The 26,826-nt window shown below is 43.9% G+C and overlaps 1 protein-coding gene across 1 annotated transcript in view; it reads right to left on the bottom strand.

The window, feature by feature from the left end:
- LOC117519650 (short transient receptor potential channel 7-like) overlaps positions 1–26,826 on the bottom strand; it is a 214,412-nt gene that overhangs the window by 92,430 nt on the left and 95,156 nt on the right. Inside the window, exon 3 of the mRNA XM_034180923.1 lies at positions 8,924–9,106. Within this exon, the coding sequence (XP_034036814.1) occupies positions 8,924–9,106 (183 nt within the window). The remainder of the gene's footprint in view (positions 1–8,923; positions 9,107–26,826) is intronic.

Raw genomic sequence — 26,826 nt, 5'->3', positions numbered from 1 at the left:
GAAGGTCATGGGCATCCAATGTTGGTTTTCGGCTTTGCCGCTTACGTGTAGAAACTTCTCCAGATTCTCTGAATATTCTGATTATATTATGGACTGTAGATGATGGAATCCCTAAATTCCTTGCAACTGAACATTGAGAAACATTGTTCTTAAACTATTGGACTATTTTTTCACACAGTTGTTCACAAAGTAATGATCCTCACCCCATCTTTGCTTGTGAACAGCAGAGCCTTTTGGGGATGCTCATTTTATACCCAATCATGACACTCACCTGTTTCCAAACAGGTGTTCTTTGAGCATTCATCAACTTTCCCAGTCTTTTGTTGCCCCATCCCAACTTTTTTGAAATGTGTTGCAAGCATCCATTTCAAAATGAGCAAATATTTGGACAAAAACAATAAGGTTTATCAGTTTGAACATTAAATATCTTGTCTTTGTGGTGGATTCAACTGAATATAGGTTGAAGAGGATTTGCAAATCATTGTATTCTGTTTTTATTTACATTTTACACAATGTCCCAACTTTATTGGAATTGGGGTTGTAGTCCAGGAAAAAAGCATAATCCAGAGACGGACATTAGTGTCTGTGTGCATAATTTTGACTCTGTGTGGATTAGAGAAGACCCAATTCTTTTTTAAAGTCATTCATGGCGTATGCTGTATGATTCCACCCTGGGAAAAAAAAAAAATTAAGGACATCATTAAAAGCCCAAAATTACTGACATTCATGCACATGATGAATGTATGTACAGCCAGAACTTTATGCAATTATATCTTAAATTTCCATGTTTTAACAGTCCATACGGTTCAAAATTGAAACACAGAAATTTAAATACCAGTCTACTGTATTTTAGGACAGCCATTTGCCATGGCTGTCCTAAAATAAAAGTGGAAATTCTAACATGCCACAAAGGCAAAATGAATCTAATGTGCTGTCCTGTTCTTTGATAATGTTGGGGCCCCATTCCTCTGTTATTAAAAAGCACAGAGTCAATGATACTCTAAATTTGTGTAGCTAAATGCATTTCAACCAATTTTAAAAAATATAATCAAAATTACACCATAAGAAAAAAATATCTGAGTGAATAAGGAGGCAGGAAATAAGTTCTAAGACATCCCCTATTGACTAGCTGTCTCCACCACTTCACCAAACAACAAGGCAGTTAAAGCAACATTTGTCAGAACAGATGACTGCATCCCTGCATGTCAGTCAAAACACAATCTTTTTTGTGAACAAGTCCACACACATACTTTTTGGTTACCTCCACCCACAATCACCTCACCTGTTTGTCTCTTAATTCACAAAATATCTCCAAAAGTAACATAATGATTTTGACAAAATTTTGCATAGCAATGGTCTTCGCAGGTAAATAAAGCTTATAGACAGCCTGGCAACAATTTATCAATTTGTTTGAGTCTTGTTGACACCGCTTGCATGTTGTTGGTACTGGAGCCCAATTCCCCATTCTCTCAACCTTTTGACATGTGAGACAATCGCTGTTTGATCCATGAGTGTGTACAACACACTCACACTCTAGCTGGTTCCCATTGCATCCTCTCCCATCCGTGTACTTATTTTTGACTGTCAGCTCCCTCGGTATTAAGCACCTCTCGTCTATGGGATTTAAAAACAAACCTTAAACCAACAGCACACGCGCGCGCGCACACACACACACACACACACACGCACACACACGTGCGCACACACACACACGCACACACACACACACACACACGCACACACACACACACACACACACTGCTTTAAGGGTGATCAGTGAATGAGTATAGCAGCTTGGCTGCGCATCAGTTCAGCTTTTTGCAAACAGCACTCTGGGACATATGCAGAAAAACAGACAATCACATGTGAAGTCTTGTGTTCATCCTGTATGGATAAATAAGTTTTAAAGTGTTGCTAACGTACACACAAAGGTACAATTAAACAGCAGTAAAACACTTCTGGTCTTTGTTATTATTAAATCCTCCTTTACAGCTGGGGTTTAATTGGAACAGAAACCATTCACAATGTAATTTATATTAAATCATGTGTGGAGAAAATTTAAGAATATTTAAAACCCTCTTCAGGTTGCAGTTCAAAGAATATGTTGTGTGGGCCGCTGAAGAGGAGGTACTGCTGGCCCACCACCAGAGGGCGCCCTGCCTGAAGTGCAGGCTTCAGGCAAGAGAAGGCGCTGCCGCCTCACGGGAACAGCCGGGAGTGACAGCTGTCACTCATCGACTCATGACAGCTGTCACCAATCTCCACTTCATCAACCACTCCATAAAAGCCAGACGACATCTCCACCCCGCTGCCGAGATATCGCCTACCATTAGAGGTAAACTCTCAGCCGTTTAACTGTGCCGTATTGCATGTAATCGTTTGCTTAATCTTTTCAGAAGGACCTGTTTGCTTGTGTCAGCGGGAGGCTGATTCAGTCATCGACGGCAGGGTGCGGGATCACACCCTTCATGACTTGTAAGACAAGCAACTGATCGAGTGTAGCGGATTGACTGTGTTCAGTATTGCGGAGGTGGAGGTGCAAATTCCCACCTGCTTGACTGCCTGTGTTACTGGGTGTGCACACACCCACACCTAACTGTTTCTGCTTCCTGCCAGCAGTACCAGATCCGACAGCCGGAGACGGTGGCCACCTGGGGACTCGGGACTTGGCGGCTCCAGTATCCTTCGGGTTCGGTGGCAGTGGAAATCGGTTCTTCTCTGGACGGACGTCTTCTATCCTTGAGCCTGCCCACACGTCACCTCTGTAGATTGACTGCATACAAATTCTGTAACCGTCTGTATTTCGTTGTGCACATTCACAACAGTAAAGTGTTCTATTTTCGGCTCATTCATTGTCCATTCATTTACGCCCCCTGTTGTGGGTCCGTGTCACTACACTTTCACAACAGGATATCTCGGCCAACGTCATGGATCCCGAGGGGCGTCAACCATCTGTTGGACAGCCAATAGAAGAGCAGGGTACACAGGCGTCTGCAGGAGGCGTGATTGGTGAGTTGCAGCAAATCCTCACCGCCTTTAATGCCCGGTTGGATCTAATGACAGAGCAGAATGTCATCCTCAATCGCAGGATGGAGGCTCTCACCGCGCAGGTGGAAGCGCGCGCTCAGGGCGCTGCTGCAGCTTCTCCTCCTGCTGACCCGGTGACAGAGCAGAATGTCATCCTCAATCGCAGGATGGAGGCTCTCACCGCGCAGGTGGAAGCGCGCGCTCAGGGCGCTGCTGCAGCTTCTCCTCCTGCTGACCCGGTGCCGAATATAGACATTCCACTGGTCATTCAACGACCACCCCCCCCACCATCCCCTGAAGCATACATAAGTCCCCCTGAGCCGTACGGGGGTTGTGTGGAGACGTGCGCTGACTTTTTAATGCAGTGTTTGCTCATCTTTGCACAGCGTCCCGTGATGTACGCGTCAGACGCCAGTAGGGTGGCTTATGTAATTAATTTGCTTCGACGTGAGGCACGCGCTTGGGCTACAGCGCTTTGGGAGCAGAATTCACGGCTCCTTACCTCTTATACTGGGTTTGTGAGGGAGTTCAGAACGGTTTTTGTTCATCCTAACAGAGGCGAGACCGCGTCAACCGTGCCGCTGTCTATGAGACAGGGGCGTCGGAGTGCAGCTGAATATGCAGTCGACTTCCGCATTGCGGCTGCGAGGTCCAGCTGGAATACGACTGCGCTCCGCACTGCCTTCAAAAACGGACTGTCGCCGGTCCTGAAGGAGCACCTGGTGGCCAAGGAGGAACCGCGGGATTTGAATGGACTTATTGATCTAGTCATACGTTTAGACAATCGATTAGAAGAATGCCGTCAGGAGCGAGACGAAGGACGTGGCCGGGCACGCGCCGTCCCTCTCCCTTCCGGGTCCGAAAAGGTTCCGCCCTCCCCACGCTCCACAGCCTTGGCGCTCCGTGTGGCAACAGCTCCCCCTGCTGACGATGCTATGGACACGAGCAGGGCCAAATTCAGATCAACTAACAGACAGAGGAGACTGGCCCGCGGGGAGTGCTTTATCTGCGGCTCAAGTGAGCATCAGCAGAGAGACTGCCCCAAGCGGTTAAACATGAACGCCCCGCCCTTAGAAACTGGGTTAAGAGTGGGCCAAGACATTCACGTGGGACATACACGTATTTCCACACACCTCCCAGTTACGATCCTGAGCGGGGATTTAACCCTTCAAGCCCCAGCACTGGTGGACACGGGGTCAGAAGGGAATCTGCTGGACAGCAGATGGGCAAGGGAGGTAGGGCTCCCTCTGGTGGCGCTTCCTTCACCTCTGAAGGTACGGGCACTAGATGGCACCCTTCTTCCTTTAATCACACACAAGACACAACCAGTAGTTCTGGTGGTGTATGGGAATCATCGGGAGGAGATTGAGTTTTTTGTTACTCCTTCCACCTCCCGCGTGATTTTGGGCTTCCCGTGGATGGTAAAACACAATCCCCGGATTGATTGGCCATCTGGGGTGGTGGCTCAGTGGAGCGAAACCTGCCACCGGGAGTGTTAAGGATCCTCGGTTCCCCCCGCTTTAATAGCTAATGAGGAGGCTAAAGTCCCCCCCAATCTGACGGCGGTGCCGGTTGAGTACCACGATCTTGCTGACGTTTTCAGCAAAGATCTGGCACTCACCCTTCCCCCGCATCGTCCGTACGATTGTGCCATTGATTTGATCCCGGGCGTTGAGTACCTGTCCAGCAGGCTGTACAACCTCTCACGTCCTGAGCGCGAATCAATGGAGACCTACATCCAGAACTCATTAGCTGCCGGGCTGATCCGGAACTCCACCTCCCCGATGGGTGCAGGTTTCTTTTTTGTGGGCAAGAAAGATGGCAGACTCCGTCCATGCATTGACTACAGAGGGCTGAACGAGATCACGGTTCGCAATCGATACCCTTTGCCCCTGTTGGATTCAGTGTTCATGCCCTTGCATGGAGCCCAAATTTTCAAAAAACTGGATCTTAGGAATGCGTATCACCTGGTTCGGATCCGGAAAGGAGACGAATGGAAGACGGCATTTAACACCCCGTTAGGTCACTTTGAGTACCTGGTCATGCCGTTCAGTCTCACTAACGCCCCCACGACGTTCCAAGCTTTGGTTAATGATGTCTTGCGGGACTTCCTGCACCGATTCGTCTTCGTATATCTGGACGATATCCTCATCTTCTCCCCGGACCCTGAGACTCATGTCCAGCATGTACGTTAGGTCCTGCAGCGGTTGTTGGAGAACCGGCTGTTTGTGAAGGGCGAGAAGTGCAAGTTCCACCGCACTTCTTTGTCCTTCCTGGGGTTCATAATCTCCTCCAACTCCGTCGCCCCTGATCCGGCCAAGGTTGCGGCGGTGAGAGATTGGCCCCAACCTACAAGCCGTAGGAAGCTGCAACAGTTCCTCGGCTTTTTAAATTTCTACAGGAGGTTCATTAAGGGCTACAGTCAGGTAGTTAGCCCCCTGACAGCCCTGACCTCCCCTAAAGTCCCCTTCACCTGGTCAGATCAGTGCAAAGCCACGTTTAGGGAGTTGAAATGTCGGTTTTCCACTGCACCAGTTCTGGTGCAGCCCGATCCTTGCCGCCAGTTTGTGGTTGAAGTGGACACCTCTGACTCAGGGATAGGAGCCGTGTTATCCCAGAGCGGGGAGTCTGACAAGGTTCTTCACCCGTGTGCCTACTTTTTTCGCAGGTTGACCTCGGCAGAGCGGAACTATGACGTGGGCAATCGGGAACTTCTTGTGGTGAAGGAGGCTCTTGAGGAGTGGAGACACCTGTTGGAGGGAGCTTCGGAGCCATTCATAGTTTTCACAGACCATCGGAACCTGGAGTATATCAGGACCGCCAAGCGGCTGAACCCCAGGCAAGCCCGCTGGTCATTGTTCTTCGGGCGTTTTGACTTCCGGATCACCTATCGCCCCGGGACCAAGAACCAGAGGTCGGATGCCTTGTCCCGGGTACACGAAGATGAAGTCAAAACAGAGCTGTCGGATCCGCCGGAATCCATCATACCTGAGTCCACTATCGTGGCCACCCTCACCTGGGACGTGGAGAAGACCGTCCGGGAGGCCCTGGCACGGAGCCCGGACCCAGGCATGGGCCCGAAGAACCGCCTCTACGTCCCACCAGAGGCCAGAGCTGCAGTCCTGGACTTCTGTCACGGTTCCAAGCTCTCCTGTCACCCAGGGGTGCGAAGGACCGTGGCAGTGGTCCGACAGAGCTTCTGGTGGGCGTCCATGGAAGCCGACGTCCAGGAATATGTTCAGGCCTGTACCACCTGTGCCAGGGGCAAGGCAGACCACTCAAGGACACAAGAACTTCTGCAACCGGCGGCCTGGAGTGACCATCTGGCCTGGATCGAGTACGCACATAACAGCCAGGTGTCCTCTGCCACTGGCCTCTCCCCGTTTGAGGTGTGTCTGGGGTACCAGCCCCCATTGTTTCCCGTGGTGGAGGGAGAGGTCGGTGTGCCCTCGGTCCAGGCCCACCTGCGAAGATGCCGTCGGGTGTGGCGCACCGCCCGTTCTGCCTTGTTGAAGGCCCGGACGAGGGCTAAGGCCCATGCAGACCGCCGGCGTTCCCCGGCCCCTGCATACCAGCCCGGGCAGGAGGTGTGGCTGTCAACAAAGGACATCCCCCTCCAGGTGGACTCTCCAAAATTGAAGGACAGATACATTGGCCCATTCAAGATCCTCAAAGTCCTCAATCCGGCCGCAGTGAAGCTCCAACTCCCAGCTTCACTGCGGATCCACCCTGTTTTTCACATCTCCAGGATCAAGCCAGCTCACCCCTCTGTGCTCCCGGACCAGCGCCGCCTCCTGCCCGGATCATCGACTGGGGGCCCGCATGGACAGTACGCCGGCTCCTGGATGTCCGTCGTATGGGCCGGGGGTTCCAGTATCTGGTGGACTGGGAGGGGTATGGACCTGAAGAACGCTCCTGGGTGAAGAGGAGCTTCATCCTGGATCTGGCCCTCCTGGCCGACTTCTACACCCGACACCCCGACAAGCCTGGTCGGGCGCCAGGAGGCGCCCGTTGAGGGGGGGTCCTGTTGTGTGGGCCGCTGAAGAGGAGGTACTGCTGGCCCACCACCAGAGGGCGCCCTGCCTGAAGTGCGGGCTTCAGGCAAGAGAGGGCGCTGCTGCCTCACGGGAACAGCCGGGAGTGACAGTTGTCACTCATCGACTCATGACAGCTGTCACCAATCTCCACTTCATCAACCACTCCATAAAAGCCGGACGACATCTCCACCCCGCTGCCGAGATATCGCCTACCATTAGAGGTAAACTCTCAGCCATTTAACTGTGCCGTATTGCACGTAATCGTTTGCTTAATCTTTTCAGAAGGACCTGTTTGCTTGTGTCAGCGGGAGGCTGATTCAGTCGTCGACGGCAGGGTGCGGGATCACACCCTTCACGACTCGTAAGACAAGCAACTGGTCGAGTGTAGCGGATTGACTGTGTTCAGTATTGCGGAGGTGGAGGTGCAAATTCCCACCTGCTTGACTGCCTGTGTTACTGGGTGTGCACACACCCACACCTAACTGTTTCTGCTTCCTGCCAGCAGTACCAGATCCGACAGCTGGAGACGGTGGCCACCTGGGGACTCGGGACTTGGCGGCTCCAGTATCCTTCGGGTTCGGTGGCAGTGGAAATCGTGTGGGATCCGGTTCTTCTCTGGACAGACGTCTTCTATCCTCGAGCCTGCCCACATGTCACCTCTGTAGATTGACTGCATACAAATTCTGTAACCGTCTGTATTTCGTTGTGCACATTCACAACAGTAAAGTGTTCTATTTTCGGCTCATTCATTGTCCATTCATTTATGCCCCCTGTTGTGGGTCCGTGTCACTACACTTTCACAACAGAATATATAATTCTATCACTATAATAATAGGTGGACAATTGTGGATGTGAGTATAATAATGTAACATGATACTTTATTGTGCCACTAGGTAGATTTTTAAAAAAGTAGCTTTATTTTGAATTATTCCCTTGACCACAGAGACTTTAATGCTGATTGCCATAGTAGTAGTGATAGTAAACTTTGAATGCTGGTCTGCCCGATACTAAAGCAAAGTAGTTTCATGGCATATGTGATAACAGTGGCGGCACCAAGGGGGGGGGAGCTTGGGGAGCTTAAGCCCCCCCCAATAATGAGCCAAGCCCCCCCTTAGCCCCCCAATAATTCTGCCAATAATGTGAATAGCGACTGGCATATTTGTGGCTCTCAACTGCAGTTTTGTGCTGAGAATGTCTCAATATTGCGTAACTGAGCAAAGTGATGAATGCAATCATTCTGTGATGTGTGTGTCCATTGATACCACATTTTAGAGGAGCACAGGTGACTAAAACATATACCTTGATATTTATAAAACAATTTACTATATAGTCTTCATCTCGACGACATTTTGTGGAGCCCCTCCAACTTTTACCCAAGCCCCCCCTGGACCCCCCAACAAAAATTTCCTGGCGCCGTCACTGTGTGATAACGTAAGGCCCTAACTTTCACCCAGCTCAATAGAGTATGCAGTGCAATTTTCAAGGACACATTCATTTTTGTTTTTTATTTTATTATTCATTTTGTATTTAAAAAATGTTTAGTAAGTGTTATCTACAGTTAAAATGTGCATTTGTGTTTGTGGCTGACTGAATTTCATTTTGTGTTTACAGTCATTAACACAAGCAAAATCCTTATTTACATACTGCTGTCTGTGCCATGCTACCATCTGCTGGCATGTGTGCAATTTTTCTTACGAAATCACCCACAAAATGTTCACAGCATAAAGTGCAAAAGTTTGGAATGTCCACACAATTTAGCACTTGTTATAAGGGATCTTAATAAATCAGTCCCTTAGTGTCATGAATTCTAAAAGAATTATAAACATTTTACAGATGTTGTATTTAGTCATTTGTCTTACCTTCTTGACTTCATACTTGATAGCCAGTTTGACACGGCTGAGGCAGGGCCGGTTATAAGGGCTGGGAACACACTGATCAACGTCACCATTCAGTATGGCCTCCACCTCTTCGGTGTCCCGACAAAGGTCCAATACACCCACCACAAAGTCCTTACACTGCATGGACAGCTTACGGTAATCATTCTGCATGAAGGCAAAAGAGAAGGCAAGCTTTAGATTTAAACTGTTTAAGCACACCCAGGACAACCTGTAAGCAGGCTGATTAAAATTCTGAAAATATTTTATTATTATTATTATTATTATTTGATGGAAAAGCTTACAAACTTTCCATTCTGTGTGAAATACCTTTTAATTTGAATATTAAAATTTATTTTTTTCCTCATTTTGGCAAGTACAAGGATATTTTCTTTAAACATTTACAGATGTTCTCTTCATGAGAGGGAACAGGCCTAAATTTGCAGTCTAGGGTAGTCCATCATTGCTGATTTTTGGCCCCAATTTGTGTCCAAATCCAACATAAAATTACAAAAGATACAGACCCATGAATCAAGACTCTCTAAACCAAGTCTAAAGCATTTCTAAACCAAATTTACCAACCTACATTTAATAGCTTTACTCAAAACCTATTGAAGAAATTTGCTCAAATAATTGTTAAAATGATGAGATGGGACTAGCATAGGTATGGTGCACCCGGGAAGTATTCACAGCACTTCACTTTTTCCACGTTATCTTACAGCCTTATTCCAAAATAGAGTAAATTCATTTGTCCCTTAGAATTCTACTCACAACATCCCATAATGAGAACATCTTATTGATCACAGCAAATCAACCATTCCCATCTCACCCTGCCCTCAGCAGCTTCCTCTGTAACAATAACCACCTGCATTTCCTCTCGCCGCACATCCATAAATCTCCTCCTCTATGGTCTCCCTCTTCTCCTCCATGGAGACTGTACATGCAATATGTCTACTTCTCTACATCATGTCAGCCAGCTCTCTCCCTTTACCAGTCACACTGCCAACATTCAAAGACCTGGCTCTCAGTTGCACCCTTCTAGTTTTCCTCTCCTCCCACGGTCTCTGGACATGTTTGCCTCCTCTTCTTCTTCCCCCAGCAGTAGCCCAATTTCTGCCAGAAACGTGTTGAGCAATGGCACAGCTGGTGGTCATTGTTAACCCAGGCCTTGACCGATCCACTATGGAAATTACATTTGTACTGGCTTGTTTTATTTTCGATACCCTTCGTGACAGAACCCTACTCATTTATCCAGGCTTGGGACAGAGTGTTCTGGCTGTATACCCCACATTGCCCCATTTGACAACATGAAAAAAGTTTTTGAAATTTTTGCAAATTTATTAAAAATAAAAAAAAAGGAAGAAATCACATGAATTCACATCCTTTTTCATATCCTTTGCTCAATACTTTGTTGATGCACATTTGGCAGCAATTACAGCGTTAAGTCTTCTTGAATGTGATGCCACAAGCTTGGAGCACCCATCTTTGGGCAGTTTTGTACATTCCACTTTGCAGCACCTCTCAAGCTCCATCAGGTTTGATGGGAAGCGTCAGTGCACAACCATTTTCAGATCTCTCCAGAGATGTTCAATGAGATTCAGGTCTGGGCTCTGGCTGGGCCACTCAAGGACATTCACAGAGTTGCCCTGAAACCACTCCTTTGATATCTTGGTTGTGTGCTTAGAGTCGTCTGTTGAAAGATAAATTGTTGCCCCAGGCTGAGGTCGAGAGGGCTCTGGAGCAGGTTTTCATCCCGGATGTCTCTGTACATTGCTGCATTCATCTTTCACTCAGTCCTTTCTCCCAGTTCCTGCCACTGAAAAACATCCCCACAGCATGATGCTGCCACCAACATGCTTCACTGTGGGGATGGTGCCTGGTGTCCTCCAAACATGATACATGGCATTCTCGCCAAAGAGTTCAGTCTTTGTCTCATCAGACCAGAAAATTTTGTTTCTGATGGTCTGAGAGTCCTTCAGGGGCCTTTTTTGCAAACTCCAGGTGGGCTGCCATGTGCCTTTTACTAAGGAGTGGCTCCCATCTGGCCACTCTACCATACAGGCCTGATTGATGAATTGCTGCAGAGATGGTTGTCCTTATGGAAAGTTCTCTTCTCTCTACAGGTGAATACTGGAGCTCTGACAGAGTGTCCATCGAGTTCTTGGTCACCTCCCTAACTAAGGCCCTTCTCCCTCGTTCGCTCAGTTTACACAGGCAAGAAGCTGTAGGAAGAGTCTAAGTGGATCTGTACTTCCCACTGTGCTCATTGGGACCTTGAAAGCATAAAAAAGTTTCTGTACTCTTCCCTAGATTTGTGCCTTGAGACAAACCTGTCTCAGAGGTCTACAGATAATTCCATTGACCTCATGCTTGGTTTGTACTCTGACATGCACTCGCAACTGTGGGACCTTATATGTAGACAGGTGTCTGCCTTTCCAAATCATATCCAATCAATTGAATGTAGCCCAGGTGGACTCCAATTAAGCTGTTGAAATATCTCAAGGATGATCAGTGGAAACAGGATGCATCTGAGCTCAACTTTGAGTTTCATGGCAAAGAGTGTGAATACTTACGTACAACCTCAATTCCAATGAATTTGGGACGTTGTGTAAAATGTAAATAAAAACAGAATACAATTATTTGCAAAGCCTCTTCAACCTATATTCAACTGAATACACCACAAAGACAAGATATTTAATGTTCAAACAAACATTTTTGTATTTGTGCAAATATTTGCTCATTTTGAAATGGATGCCTGCAACACATTTCAAAAAAGCTGGGACAGTGGTATGTTTACCACGGTGCTACATCACCTTTCCTTCTAACAACATTCAATAATTGTTGAAGCTTTTTAATTGTTGAATTCTTTCCCATTCTTGCTTGATGTACGACTTCAGTTGTTCAACAGGCTGGGGTCTCTGTTGTCGTATTTTGCTCTTTATTATGTGCCACACATTTTCAATGGGCGGCAGGTCTGGACTGCAGGCAGGCCAGTCCAGCACTCTTTTACCATGAAGCCATGCTGTTGTAACATGTGCAGAATGTAGCTTGGCATTGTCTTGCTGAAATAAGCAGGGACGTCCCTGAAAAAGACATTGCTTGGATTGCAGCATGTGTTGCTCCAAAACCTGGATGTACCTTTCAGCATTGATGGTGCCATCACAGATGTGTAAGTTGCCCATGCCATGGGCATTAACACACCCCCATACCATCACAGATGCTGGCTTTTGAACTTTATGCTGGTAACAATCTGGATGGTCTTTTTCCTCTTTTGTCTGGAGGACACGCCGTCCATGATTTCCAAAAGCAATTTGAAACGTGGCCTCATCAGACCACAGCACACTTTTCCACTTTGCGTCTGTCCATTTCAAATGAGCTCGGGCACAGAGAAGGTGGCGGCATTTCTGGATGTTGTTGATTTATGGCTTTCGCTTTGCATGGTAGAGTTTTAACTTGCACTTCTAGATGTAGCGACGAACTGTGTTAACTGACAATGGTTTTCTGAAGTGTTCCTGAGCCCACGCGGTAAGATCCTTTACACAATGATGTCAGTTTTTAATGCAGCGCTGTCTGAGGGATCGAAGGTCACGGGCATTCAATGTTAGTTTTCGGCCCTGCCGCTTATGTGTAAAGTTCTCCAGATTCTCTGAATCTTCTGATTATGGACTGTAGATGATGGAATCCCTAAATTCCTTACAATTGAACGTTGAGAAACATTGTTCTTAAACTGTTGGACTATTTTTTTTCATGCAGTTGTTCAAACAGTGGTGATCCTCGCCCCATCTTTGCTTGTGAATGGCTGAGGTTTTTAGAGATGCTCCTTTTATACCCAATCATGACACTCACAATTAGTGTCCTCAGTTCCCAAATGCTTATTGAGTGTTGTTAGAAGGAAAAGTGATATAACACAGTGGTAAACATACCACTGTCCCAGCTTTTTTGAAACATGTTGCAGGCATCCATTTCAAAATGAGCAAATATTTGCACAAAAGCAATAAATTTTATCAGTTTGAACATTAAATATCTTGTCTTTGTCATGTATTCAGTTGAATATAGGTTGAAGATGATTTGCAAATCATTGTATTCTGTTTTTATTTACATTTTACACAACATCCCAACTTCATTGGAATTGGGATTGTACATGTGATTTCTTAGTTTTTTTTTTTATTTGCAAAAATCTCATAAAAAAAACCTTTCTCACATTGTCAATAAGGGGTATTGTGTGTAAAATTTTGAGGGAAAAAAAAGGATTTCATCCATTTTGGAATAAGGCTGTAACAACACAAAATGTGAATACTTTCTGGATGCATTGTATTGTCACGTCTTTCTCAGGCATGAGATATGGTGTAGTTAAATTGGTGAGATGAACAAAAACTTAGCTAAACTTAGCTCACTCATTTTAAATCAAAGTGCTGTGCAATGTCAAATTTGAGTAGATTAAAACAAAACTGTAAATCAGATAGTAATGAATAAAAACACATGACAAACTACAAAATAACAATTCACACCTTCTGAGGATATACACAAGAAAAAAAGTTTGGGACTTGAGTATTTTTAGCAGAACTTAGCTGCCTGAGGTCAGTGATAAACTGTTGTACCAAATGGTGGATAAAATCCAAAGGATTTCCCGCCTGTTATCTTTGTAACTGCAGCAAGACAGAACAGTTCCATAACAGCAGATGATAGGATGTGTGGTGGCACATATTGCTCTACCAGCTAAAGCAGGTAAGAGGGTGCACAGCCGTTCAGCATTCTAACAAAAATTGTCCTCAAATTGATCTTTGTGTAAACCGGTAGACAATGAATAGAACTGAACTGATTACATTTTGTCTTTCTGGTAAAAATTCAAATAGCTACATTATGAATCATTTGAAGACCCCAAACACTAATGGGAGCAGCCGAAATGACAACAACAACAAGGGGAGGTGATGGTCTAGTGGTTAAGCATTGGGCTTGAGACCAGAGGATCCTCTTTTCAAATCCCAGCCTGACCAGAAAAACACTAAGGGCCCTCGGGCAAGGTCCTTAATCCCCGAGTTGCTCCCAGTGTGTAATGGGCGTCTTGCATGGGAGCAGCCTCACATCGGGGTGAATGCGAGGGATTGATGCATAAAGCACTTTGAGCATCTGATGCAGATAGAAAAGCGCTATATAAATGCAGTCCAGTTATGATTTAACAACTACTGTGTTTCCTTTGAACCCACATTTTAAACTGCAGTTTTTTTCTCATTAAATTTTAATCAAGACCTACTACATCCCTAAAGCAGCATGGCCTTAAAAACTTTTCAAAAAGTCATGGAGGAAATAAAGGAGTCCATGAACATGTTGTCTGAGGAAATGGCTTCTTTATTAAAGCAAAACCACATCATTACAGACCTGCTGGGAGAAATCAAACAGTTAAAATGTCAGAACTCCGAACAAGAACAAAAATATTATATCTGGAAAATCGGGTGTCTGACTTGGAGTAAACAATGTCATCATCTCCGGACTAAAAGGTAAACCAAGGAACTTCTCACGAGCTGTAATGAGAGTTAGTTCCGAGGATGGTGGACACGAGGAAACTACGGAGGAACAGGTGACTGCCTTCCTTCATAGTAAACATATTGTCATAGATAAAGAAAATATCGAAGCATGTCACACTCTGCTGACTCAGGATAAGACATCCACTCCAGTCATCATCATCCACTTTGCAAACAGAAGGCATAAAAATGTAATTACGTAAACAGGGAAGGAAGTTGAAAGACACAAGTGTTTACATAAATGAGCGTCTTATCAAGAGTAAGGCGGATATCGCCAGGAAAGCTAGACTTCTTAGAAAACAAGGTAAAATTCACTTGGTCTGGGTCACAAACTGCAAGTTTTTTTTCCAAACTAAGGGATGCACCTGAAAATGCCAGAGGTCTGTGCATCAGGAATTTGAGCCAGTTAGAATGCTTTGAGTAAGGATGTTCACCCTTTAAGGGACAAATCTTGAGAAATTCTGCACCATGTTTAGGTTTACATTGTGAAGTTAGACTTTACTTAACTGCATTTTTGGATTGTGGATTGCATTTCTTTGGGATGGCAACTGAATTTTCAAAATTTACTCCTGCACAGGAGCTCTTCAATGGGCAAAGCGGACTTCAATGGGCATGTTGGTGAAGGGAACAGAGGTGATGAGGAAGTAATGGGTAGATATGGTATCAAGAATAGGAATGGGGAAGGACAGATGGTAGTTGATTTTGCAAAAAGGATGGAAATGGCTGTGGTGAATACCTACTTTAAGAAAAGGGAGGAGCACAGGGTAACATATAAGAGTGGAGGATGGTGCACACAAGTGGACTACATTCTTTATAGGAGATGCAAGCTAAAAGAAATCAGAGACTGTAAGGTGGTGGCAGGAGAGAGTGTCGTTAGACAACATAGGATAGTTGTTTGTAGGATGACTTTAGAGGTAAAGAAGAAGAAGACAGTGAGAGCTCAACAAAGGATCAGATGGTGGAAGCTGAAGGAGGAATATTGTTGTGTGAAATTTAGCGAGCAGGTGAGAGAAGCACTGGATGGAGGGGAAGCAATTTTGGACAACTGGAAAAGTACTGCAGATGTGGTGAGGGAGACAGCTAGGGCAGTACTGGGTATGACATCTGGACAGTGGAAGGAAGACAAGGAGACTTGGTGGTGAAATGAAGAGGTCCTGGAAAGCATAAGGAGAAAGAGGTTTAAAGGTTTACAATCAGAAATAAGAAAGGAAAAAGTAAAGCGAAAATAATTTTCCACACACATTTATTCAAAACACACAGCAAACTAAAACTAGTAACACATCACTCCTAAAAACAATCTTTGGTATGTTACGTGAGGTGACTGTTATGTGGGCCGCCAGAAGAGGAGGTACTGCTGGCCCACCACCAGAGGGCGCCCTGCCTGAAGTGCGGGCTTCAGGCACGAGAGGGCGCTGCCGCCACGGACACAGCCGGGAGTGACAGCTGTTACTCATTACTTCCTGACAGCTGTCACTCATTCTTCATCACCTCACTCCATAAAACCCAGACGTCATCTCCACCTCATCGCCGAGATATCGTACTTCATTGAAGGTAATATCCTCAGCCGTTTTGTGTTACAATATATCTGTATATTGTGAGTGTTTGCAGGAGTACCGGTTCCTCTATCTGTGGAAGCTGAGTGAGTGCAGGACGGCACTCTTTTCCCCTGAGGAATCACTGCGGTACTCATCACATATTGAGTGAGAGGTGGAGGTGGCATTCCCACCGTTGTTGTTACTGGGTGTACACACACCCACACTTGACTGTCTTTGTTCTCGCCAGCAGTACCAGATCCGACAGTCGGAGACGGTGATCACCTGGGAATTCGGGACTTGGCGGCTCCAGTATTCACCAGGTTCGGTGGTGGCAGAAATCGTGTGGTTCCGGCCCTTCTCAGGACAGACGTCTTCTATCCTTGAGCCTGCCCACACGTCACCTTTGTAATTTGACTGTAATCATATTCTGAGATTGTCTGTATATTAGTTGTGCACATTTCACAACATTAAATTGTTACTTTTTGGCTCATCTATTGACCGTTCATTTGCGCCCCCTGTTGTGGGTCCGTGTCACTACACTTTCACAACAGTGACTCTGCCCCACAATTGGATTTTGGAAAACCATGTCATGGTAAACCAATGTTTATATCTCATATCATTAAAAAGTTATTTATAATTTAGTAAAGCTTGGTCTCAGCCGTCGTATACGACGGCGTCAGCCCCAGAGGGGTAAACCGTTAGATCTTCAGAAAATGTATTTATAAAGAGAAACTGCATGAACTACACAAGTTTTTTTTTTATTTTCTAATAACACGTTTATTCATTGAGGAGAAACAAATGCTAAATTACTGTTGTGTCATAACTTAATTTTTGTTCAGCCTTTGTGACCAGTCTTCATGAAGTTAGATGCAAAAAAATGGTGAAATTGGCCCTATCCTGCAATGATAAAGAATCCTTAAAAAAATTACTGGATCCGGATCGTGTTCCGGATCATTACCAAAATTTAATGACTTCTAAGTTAGGCCAAGATACACCCCTGGTAAAAATGTCATTGAAATCCGTTGAGGATTTTTTGAGTAATCCTGCTAACAACCAACCAACAAACAAATGGACGAGACTGAAAACATAACCTCCTTGGCGGAGGTAATAACTAAGGAATCTTTGGCCAATCTAAGGGCCCCTTCACACATTGGACAAGCACCTGTCCACTGTGAGGCGCGTGTGTCTGATTGCTGTACTTACGTGGTCATAAATAAAAACATATGTTGCCGTGGTGACAAGCTGCAGCAAGCGAACTTGTGCACAGAGCGGACAATGACAGCCAATGATCACAGCACACTGCTTATCATTAATCTCATTTCATGACTGCATGTCTGTGTTATCTACAGAGAAACAGACGATCATATTTGTATTGCTCGCTTGATAAATGAGGTGCTTTTATATGGTGTGTGATTTTAATTTTTTTGTAATACTTCCATGTCCTTCCTGATATGAGGCAGATTCCTGCAGCTATCAAAGAACAGCTCCGTAGCTCAGGTATAAAGTCTCTGACTGGCAATCTGAGCCTTTGGAAGGGGCGAGTTTGCATCCCATGTGTGGTATGTTTTTTTCTTTTCTTTTTTTTTATTCCACATGAGCAGCGCGATGTGGTCCCACAGGTACCAGCTGGTTTTAATTATTTATTCTACATAAGCGGCGCAATGTGGTCCCACAAGTACCAGCTGGTTTTTATGTTTTTATTTATTCCATATAAGAGGCGCGATCATGCAGTGCACCTCGCACTGTTCCTGCTTGACAGACAACGTTGCATGCACAAACTGTCGCACCGGGCTCGTGCATGCCTGCCTGTTGGCACAATATTTCGTGCTGTCCAAATTCGAACTGTTTCACGCTGTTTCCCTATTTTTGACTAGACGTTGACCAAACTTCGCACTATGTGTGAAGGAACCCTTAGAATGGATTTATCACACCAAGATTTGCATGCCATCTATATTGAAGACATTGATGAATCATATGAATCATTTATCTCCATTATCTCCAAGTCGTTTTATAAACATTGCCCACTGATATCAAATGTTGCACACAAACGAAATACTGACAAACCCTGGATCACTAAGGGACTGCTGAACGCATGCAAAAAGAAATTTACTTTGTACAAGCAATTTTTAAAGCATAGAACAATTGAGGCTGAGAGCAAGTCCAACACATATAAAAACAAGTTGACCAATTTTTTGCGAGCTTGCAGAAGGCAGTATTACAGTGATTTGTTGGAAAAAAAATTAATCAAACATCAAAGGCACATGGAAGCTCTTAAATGAAATCATCAAAAATAAAAAAGTGCATCATATTTGGTAATAAGCCCAGGAACACGTAGAAATTTATGAATATGTGATGTTGAAATTGAACTCATTAATGAAACCAAACTTCTTTGGGTCTTTATTGACGATAATTTAAGTTGGATAATGTAAGTTGGAAAACACCAGTGGTGGGCACAGTTCTGCTAATCCACTAACCACTAATTATTGAAGATAATATTTTTAATATCAGATAAGCTTTTCAGATAACTTTGAAAACCATTATCGGACTAATTATCTTCCGATAAGTTTTGGTCCAATGATTTTTAGACCGCTAACGTATTTTTGTAGACAAAGCTGAATAGTTACAAACATTTCTGAAATATAAAACTAACTGCGGACAAGTTATTTAAATTAATGTCATGTCTGAAGTTTTATGAAGTGAAAATATCAGATACAGTAGTGTTCAGAATAATAGTACTGCTATGTGACTAAAAAGATTAATCCAGGTTTTGAGTATATTTCTTATTGTTACATAGGAAACAAGGTACCAGTAGATTCAGTAGATTCTCACAAATCCAACAAGACCAAGCATTCATGATATGCACACTCTTAAGGCTATGAAATTGGGCTATTAGTAAAAAAAAAAGTAGAAAAGGGGGTGTTCACAATAATAGTAGTGTGGCATTCAGTCAGTGAGTTTGTCAATTTTGTAGAACAAACAGGTGTGAATCAGTTGTCCCCTATTTAAGGATGAAGCCAGCACCTGTTGAACATGCTTTTCTCTTTGAAAGCCTGAGGAAAATGGAATGTTCAAGACATTGTTCAGAAGAACAGCATAGTTTGATTAAAAAGTTGATTGGATAGGGAAAAATTTACACGTAGGTGCAAACAATTATAGGCTGTTCATCTACAATAATCTCCAATGCTTTAAAATTGACAAAAAAAAAAAAAAACAGAGACGCGTGGAAGAAAATGGAAAACAACCATCAAAATGGATGGAATAATAACCAGAATGGCAAAGGCTCACCCAGTGATCAGCTCCAGGATGATCAAAGACAGTCTGGAGTTACCTGTATGTGCTGTGACAGTTAGAAGACATCTGTGTGAAGCTAATTTATTTGTAAGAATCCCCCGCAAAGTGAGACGACCCCCAAACTCTGAATTCAAGCCACAGTTCACAGTGAAGACAGTGAAGCATGGTGGTGCAAGCATCATGATATGGGCATGTTTCTCCTACTATGGTGTTGGGCCTATATATCGCATACCAGGTATCATGGATCAGTTTGGATATGTCAAAATACTTGAAGAGGTCATGTTGCCTTATGCTGAAGAGGACATGCTCTTGAAATGGGTGTTTCAACAAGACAATGACCCCAAGCACACTAGTAAACAAGCAAAATCTTGGTTCCAAACTAACTAAATTAATGCCTCGCAGATGTGAAGAAATCATGAAAAACTATGGTTATACAACTAAATACTAGTTTAGTGATTCACAGCATTGCTAAAAAAGCAGTTTGAACATAATAGTTTTGAGTTTGTAGCGACAACAGCAGATGCTACTATTATTGTGAACACCCCCTTTTCTACTTTTTTTACTAATAGCCTCAATTTCATAGCCTTAAGAGTGTACAAATCATGAATGGTTGGTCTTGTTGGATTTGTGAGAATCTACTGAATCTACTGGTACCTTGTTTCCCATGTAACAATAAGAAATATACTCAAAACCTGGATTAATCTTTTTAGTCACATAGCACTACTATTATTCTGAACACTACTGTATATGTTTTAGTTTTAAAGTAATGCACTAATTTTGAAGGTTTTAGTGTGGACATGCTGTGCCCAGCAGTGCATTATGGGTAATGCATTTGACACGCTCTGATCAGGCTCCACATGGACAACAGCATTAAACACTTTGTATATTGTGCCTAAAACTCTCGTGAATATATTCTCTGGGTTTATAGATGTTATTGTGTTTGTTTTATGTAAAAATGCCAGAAGCAGCTCAGGCTGCTTCTCATTATTTTCAACTGGAATCAGTGCAATCGATTCCTGTTTGCTACTTAAGAGTCCTGCTTATGTCAAACACTGTCTGTTGTCTTTGTTCCAGAGTAAGATATATAAGATGTCTGAAATTCAGTTTGCCTTTGTTAAATTCCACGCATCTTAAACGTAGCAGACAGATTATCTGGAATTTTGTTATGGCAAGTTTTCACAGTCTCTACTGCCATCTACTGGCCAGTAGTGTTCATGGCAGTACTCACCCTAAAGCTGGGCAGACACTGTACGATATTTTCAATCATTGTCCTCGGCTCCAGCTCAAACTGTACAACAAAACCGCATGGTGTAAAAGTTCAGAGCGCACGATTTATGTTCTCACTTCTCACACTATACGACCTGATGCTCTGATGCAATCTGATTGCTCACATTGGGCCTCATGTATCAACGTTGCGTACGGCGATATTTGAGCGTATAAGGGGTGTACGCCAAAACAGCTGCGCTACTTGGCATTTATCAATGTGGTCGTTGGCGTACGCTGCGCTGAAAATATACACCAGGTAGAGAGGTGGCGTAAATTATACACCAAAATGAACCAGCGCTGAAATCCACATAGAAATGAAGATGATCAACATGATAAACAGTGCCATTATACAAATCAATGCACGTTACATAAATAACACTTTCCTGATTATACTACATAATAATCAATACAAATCCCGCTATTGCGGGATTGTTATGGAGCACGATCCGTGGCTACAGTGCTGACAGGAAGGAAAGCGCTGTTCGCCTTTTTCTCCATACGTCAAGCCTGGAGCCAGAGCAGCACTGAGCTTAACTTTATGTGGTGTGATCGTTTTAGACTATGAAATTGATAATTACAACTGTACTGATGTCATTCCCTTAATTCGCCCGTGCTGCAATCAGGTTTTGTCGTCTCCATTCGTTTGTCACAATACAATAAATAATAGCGAGCAAATATCCACGTCAAGAATTATTGACATGTGAAAAGAGAATACAGTGGTCCCTCGCTATAACGCGGCCTCGCAGTCCTGCAGAGTATTTAGTCCAATTTTGCATGCTATTAATTTTATTTACAGTGTTCTGTGTTCTGCGTGTCTGTTTATAAGAATCCTCTCGCCCAGACGAAGAAAGAGCGCCAACAACTAGGCCTACTCATAACTGTGTTTCTCACATGGAAACAGCACCTGCTGCTGTGAGGTGCGAGTGGAAAAGGCGCGGCGCCAGGACGCAGGCCCGATCTGTGAAATACTGGTCAGTCACTATTAATAATTTCTTATTTGTCCAATCTCGTTCGTTGATCGTTATAATTAAATTCGTTAGTTCTAAATGCCATCATAATTATTTATAGGAAAACATTCTATTTTTATTTCTCAAACAAATGTTTGGGCCTGAAAACAGTTTGGTTTTATTTTCCTACTAAGGTTTGAACTTTGAGAGTGTTTACACACGAGAGAAAAGTGAGAAAATGTTCATGCCTGATTGTGAATGTGTATAATGTGGGTTTACAGGGGTTTTGCAGCTTTGAAACGTCTATAATAATTGTAAAAAATAACGCTGACTACATTGCAGTTTTGCGTATTACGGGCTATTTTTTAGAACGTAACTCCCGCGATAAACGAGGGACCACTGTAACACTTTATTGATTATATACTACAAAACAATTGATACGATGGCCACTTTTGACGCTCTATTGGCACGCGTCGTGATTGGTGAAGTTCTTTTTCTTTGCCATCTTCCTGGCTTCCATGTCGTAAAACGAGGGTGTGTCTGAAGCGGAGTCTGAATATTTATGGGCATGTTTATTATAATTACAGTCGTTTCCACCCGCCGCATTTATCAAGATCACGTCAGGCGTACGCCGGAAATGGGCAGGTGCGCACTGCTTGATACATGTCACGGCAACTTTGGTGTATTTCAGGTTTACGCCGTAAATTTACGCCACAAGTGCGCAACATTGATACATGAGGCCCACTGTACGTTCAAAAGCCACACGTCAGACTCGTGTTTCCAGAAGCAAAATGTAAACAGAAGCTTTTTTTTCCACTCTTTATTTACATATCTTATTTTTACAAAAATTCTTGATGGGAGACAAAGTTTAAAAAAAAAAAAAATACAAGACTTTACATGAGTTGAAGAAAGGGGAGAAAAAGAAACAGAAGCTGCTCTCCCAAAGAGATGATCACTGTTTATGCTCTCTCCAATTTCGCATCGGTGTTTGCAAATGCACAGTGCGAGAGGATGGACGCTTGTAGCGCTTAAGCAGCGGTATACCCTCACGACGCCCGACAGAAATCAAACAGGTTTGATTTTCATCTGACCATACGATTGCAGATCAGGAGGTGGTTGTGAGAGGTTAAATGCAGCTCCTTACTCCATGTATACTACATGATGCAGGATGCGTGATTAAGCTGAAAGTCGGTGCTGTTAAGGATTTTATATATATATATATATATGTTATCACTGTTAAACATTTGTACCTTTGTCTTCTTTCTCATGAGAACGGTGTTGTGCTGTTTGCACCTAACCCCGAGAATGTACGTGTTATTCAACCTTGTTTTTAGCATGCTGGGGTCAATCTGAACTGGGAATGAAGAGCTGGATGTACTTATTATTATTATACAACTTGTTTTTGTAGCCGCTAACGACTGGGAGTGAAGCATGACGGGGTCAGGCTGAACTGGGAGTAAAAGAACTGAAGGTTGTTTTGACTGTTGTGATGTGATGCTTAGTGTGAAGACCAGGACACTCCAGGCAGATGCACAACAGCTGATAACTGCAACAGACGAACGAGATGTGCTGACCTCCGACGATAAGAGTAAAAGAAAGAAACTGTTTTTCCTTACAGCTGCACTTATTGACGTATGTGTTTATGTTACGGGAAGAAACTTGTCTCGCGTTGTCCCCCCCCCCTTAGGACAAGTTTTATGATGTAATGAGGGCTTCTCTAATAAAAAGAGCGGGAGCACAGGCCAGACTTTAGTGTAGCCTTGGTGTACAGCCTGGCCGCACTCCGCGCGTGATTAATTTGACTTTCTGTCTCACTGGTGTTTCTTGACTCTGTTTGTCTTATCAAAGGTTTTAAGAATGTTTGGAGGAGAAAATACCGAACATTGACTGGGGGCTCGTCCGGGAGCTCAACAACACCGGAGGTGTCCGGCGGGGGTCGCCAAGTCCAGACGTAAATCCTTGGCCAAGGTCCGATCGATTGATCGTGTCTGCAATTGTCGACCACCGTTGGCATCGTCTGGTTGACGAGATTTTCCCGAAGAAGACAGACAGGAGGTCGAGTCAGTGAGTAGAATTTCTTTGTAACAGTACTGAGTGAGTGGTGATCAGATCACATAAAACAGTTAAACTCCGTAAGCGATGGCGTGGAATCGTCTGTTAATGTAAAGCAGTTAAAATCCGCGAGGAGGGCGGACTCCTCTACGGTTGCGAGGGACGCCCGTAGTTAAATTCCGGAAGGAGGGTATGGACTCCTCTGTTTTAATACGTAAAGGAAATCCCGGGTAGAAATACGTGCACTGTAAAAAAGCAGTTAAATCTGGCAGGGACGGCGGAGTCCCCTAATGCAGGACATTAGTTAAATTTCACGGGAGGGCGAGCTCCCCTGGCATAAGAATACGCGTACGATTATTAAAAGTGTTTCTATGTGTAAATAGTGTTTTGTGTAAGTGTAAATAACTGTGTGAAAGTGTAATACTTTGGACAACGTTAGTGACAACCGTGTGTGTGGATGCAGAGGCAAGTGATTCCGCTTCCTACGGGGAGGTGAAAGGAATCAACCACACGACGGCAAATTAATTGTCACGTCCAAAGAAAGTGTGAAAACTTCAGATTTAGAACACCCTAGGTGTGCCCCCGTCTGAAGTCCAAATTATAACAAGGGATAATAAAAATGGGGGGTAAGACGTCTAAAAATAAGGAAAATTTATCAACTGACGACTGGAAATTTATGGAAGCAAAAAATCCAAAAGCAACAAAGAAATTGGAGACCTGGATAAATAAACATGACTTTGACGGACGACTGAACCTGATCAGTATACAGAAGCTAAAGAAGGAGTTAGAACAGGAACATAAAGGTGATGAGAAAAAGATGTAGAAAGTAGGGGCAGATTTAGTGGCATTTTGGGAGGAGGAAGCAGAGAACAGACGGAAGGGAGCAGAGAAGCGATGATTAGAGAAAGCAAGGAAAAAGAAAGCTGTAGGTAAGGCAGAAGAAGATGTGATAATTCAGCACAGAGAACCTGAACAACCTCAGAAACCACCGACGGCTGGACCGCCGGCAACAACGCATTTGTACCCTCCTCTACCAGAGGATGATGATGTGCCGCCACCACAGTATGATTTGGCAGTAAAACCTAAGGTAAAAAGTGAAAAACCAGAAAAAACAGAAAAACCACAAACACGCAGTCAAGCGAGAGTGCCTACAGCCCCTCCCATGGTGGAACACAGTGACCAGGGAGGTGCCTATCCTATGATAGAAGTACCAAATCCTCGTGCAGGAACAGCAGGACATCGATCAACCATGCTCGTATATCGAGCATGGAATGCTGATGATATCAAAGCAGCAGTCGACATGATACCATCGCCACATGTCGATATTGAGGGATTTATGCAGGATATAGAAAACATTAGAAATTCTTACCACCTTAATGGACCTGAAGTCCAACAGGTGTGGATGAAAGCATGTGGCCCTAAATGGAGTCAGATACGCGGAGACTGGAATCCTGCAGACCAGGATGGCGTACCGTTGCCACATGATGATCCAGTCTTGCAAACAAGAGTGGAAGCTATGATTACACGTGCAAAAGGTGTGTTAGGACCAAAGATAAATTATACTGAAATTACCAGGACAACACAGAAAGAAGGAGAACCATGGACAGAGTTTAGATGCAGATTTGAGAGTGTATTTAGAGTCCATAGTGGCATATTGCCAGGAACACCAGTGTATGAAAACAAATTGAAAAACATTTCACCTGTGAAGCTGACAATGACCGATTTGATTCATGATGGCAACTCAACAGCTGTCATAACAGTGACAGGTGCCACTGAAGATGTTTTAACATTGAGATTCACAGGTATGCCATTACATGTGTCACTTTGTAAGCCATATTTGACAGAATGGCAAGAATTGGGACTGACAGTCATAACAGCTTTGTCAGCCACTGATTGGAGCAGAGTTGGACCATGAACGGAGTTCAGCCCATCAACTAAATTGTATAAAGTGCCAGTTAATGTCTCATTGGTGCTGACAGCTGGAACACACATTGATGTGTCCACTTCACAATCCTGAGTGTTTCAGTTGAGTCCTGAAGAGGATGATCTTCTCTCTTCTGTACCATCAGGATTGTGGACAACAGGTTCTTCAGACGTAGGACTGATAAAAAATGCACAACCTGTAGTTATAAGACCAAAAACAGAATACAGACCATGTGTAAGACAGTATCCATTGAAACCTGATGCAATTGAAGGAATCAGGCCAGTAGTAGAGAATTTATTAACAGCAGGAGTAATAGTGCCATGTCCAGATTCACCATGTAACACACCCATATTTCCTGTAAAAAAGGCTCCGCCCTCAGTGGGGTGGAGAATGATTCAAGATCTGCAGGCAGTAAATGCTGCTGTGATTAAAAGAGCACCATGTGTCCCAGATCCACACACCTTGTTAAATTCACTGAGACCAAATTCTAATAGTTTCTCAGTAATTGACATAAGTAATGCATTTTTCTCTGTGCCAGTACACCCAGATAGTCAATTCTGGTTTGCGTTTACCTTTAAAGGACAACGATATACATTCACCAGATTACCGCAGGGTTACGCAGAGAGTCCAACTATTTATTCTCAAGTCATGTCAGCATGTTTAGCCAATTTTGTTCCACCGGCAGATAGCCAACTATTAGTGTATGTTGATGACATTTTGATTGCCTCTGACACACGAGAAAACTGCATAACTGACACAGTAGCATTATTATGTTTCTTATTTGATAATGGCCACAAAGTGAGTAAAAACAAAGTTCAGTTGTGTAGGGATAAAGTAAAATATTTAGGACATGAATTATCAGCCACAGGGCGCATGATCCTGTCTGACAGGAAGGAAGCAATTTTGCACGCTCCAAAACCACAAACCAAAAAGCAGATGATGTAATTTCTTGGACTGACTAATTACTGCAGGGCATGGATTCCCTGCTATGCAGAATTGACTAGTCCACTTTCTGATTTGATGTACAAGGATGATATTTCAATGTCAACCGTGTTGGAATGGAACAAAGATGCTGAGGAAGCTTTTGTAAAAGTAAAACAAACATTAGTGTCATCCACAGTTTTGGCACTACCAGATTATAGTAAACCATTCATTCAAACAGTTGATTGTAAGAATAAGTTCATGACTAGTGTTTTGGTTCAAGTGTATGGCTCAAAATTGAGGCCAGTTGCCTACTACTCATCTAAATTGGATGCAGTAGCAAGTGCTTTACCACCATGCGTACAGGCTGTTGTTGCAGCCTCTATGGCTGTTCAAAGTAGCAGTAATGTTGTTCTATTCCATCAGTTGACAT

Source organism: Thalassophryne amazonica, chromosome 11 (genome assembly GCF_902500255.1).
Source record: "Thalassophryne amazonica chromosome 11, fThaAma1.1, whole genome shotgun sequence".
In the NCBI taxonomy this organism is placed as follows: domain Eukaryota; kingdom Metazoa; phylum Chordata; class Actinopteri; order Batrachoidiformes; family Batrachoididae; genus Thalassophryne; species Thalassophryne amazonica.
Note: the sequence above shows the minus strand (reverse complement) of the source record. Positions and strands in the feature narration are given on the sequence as shown.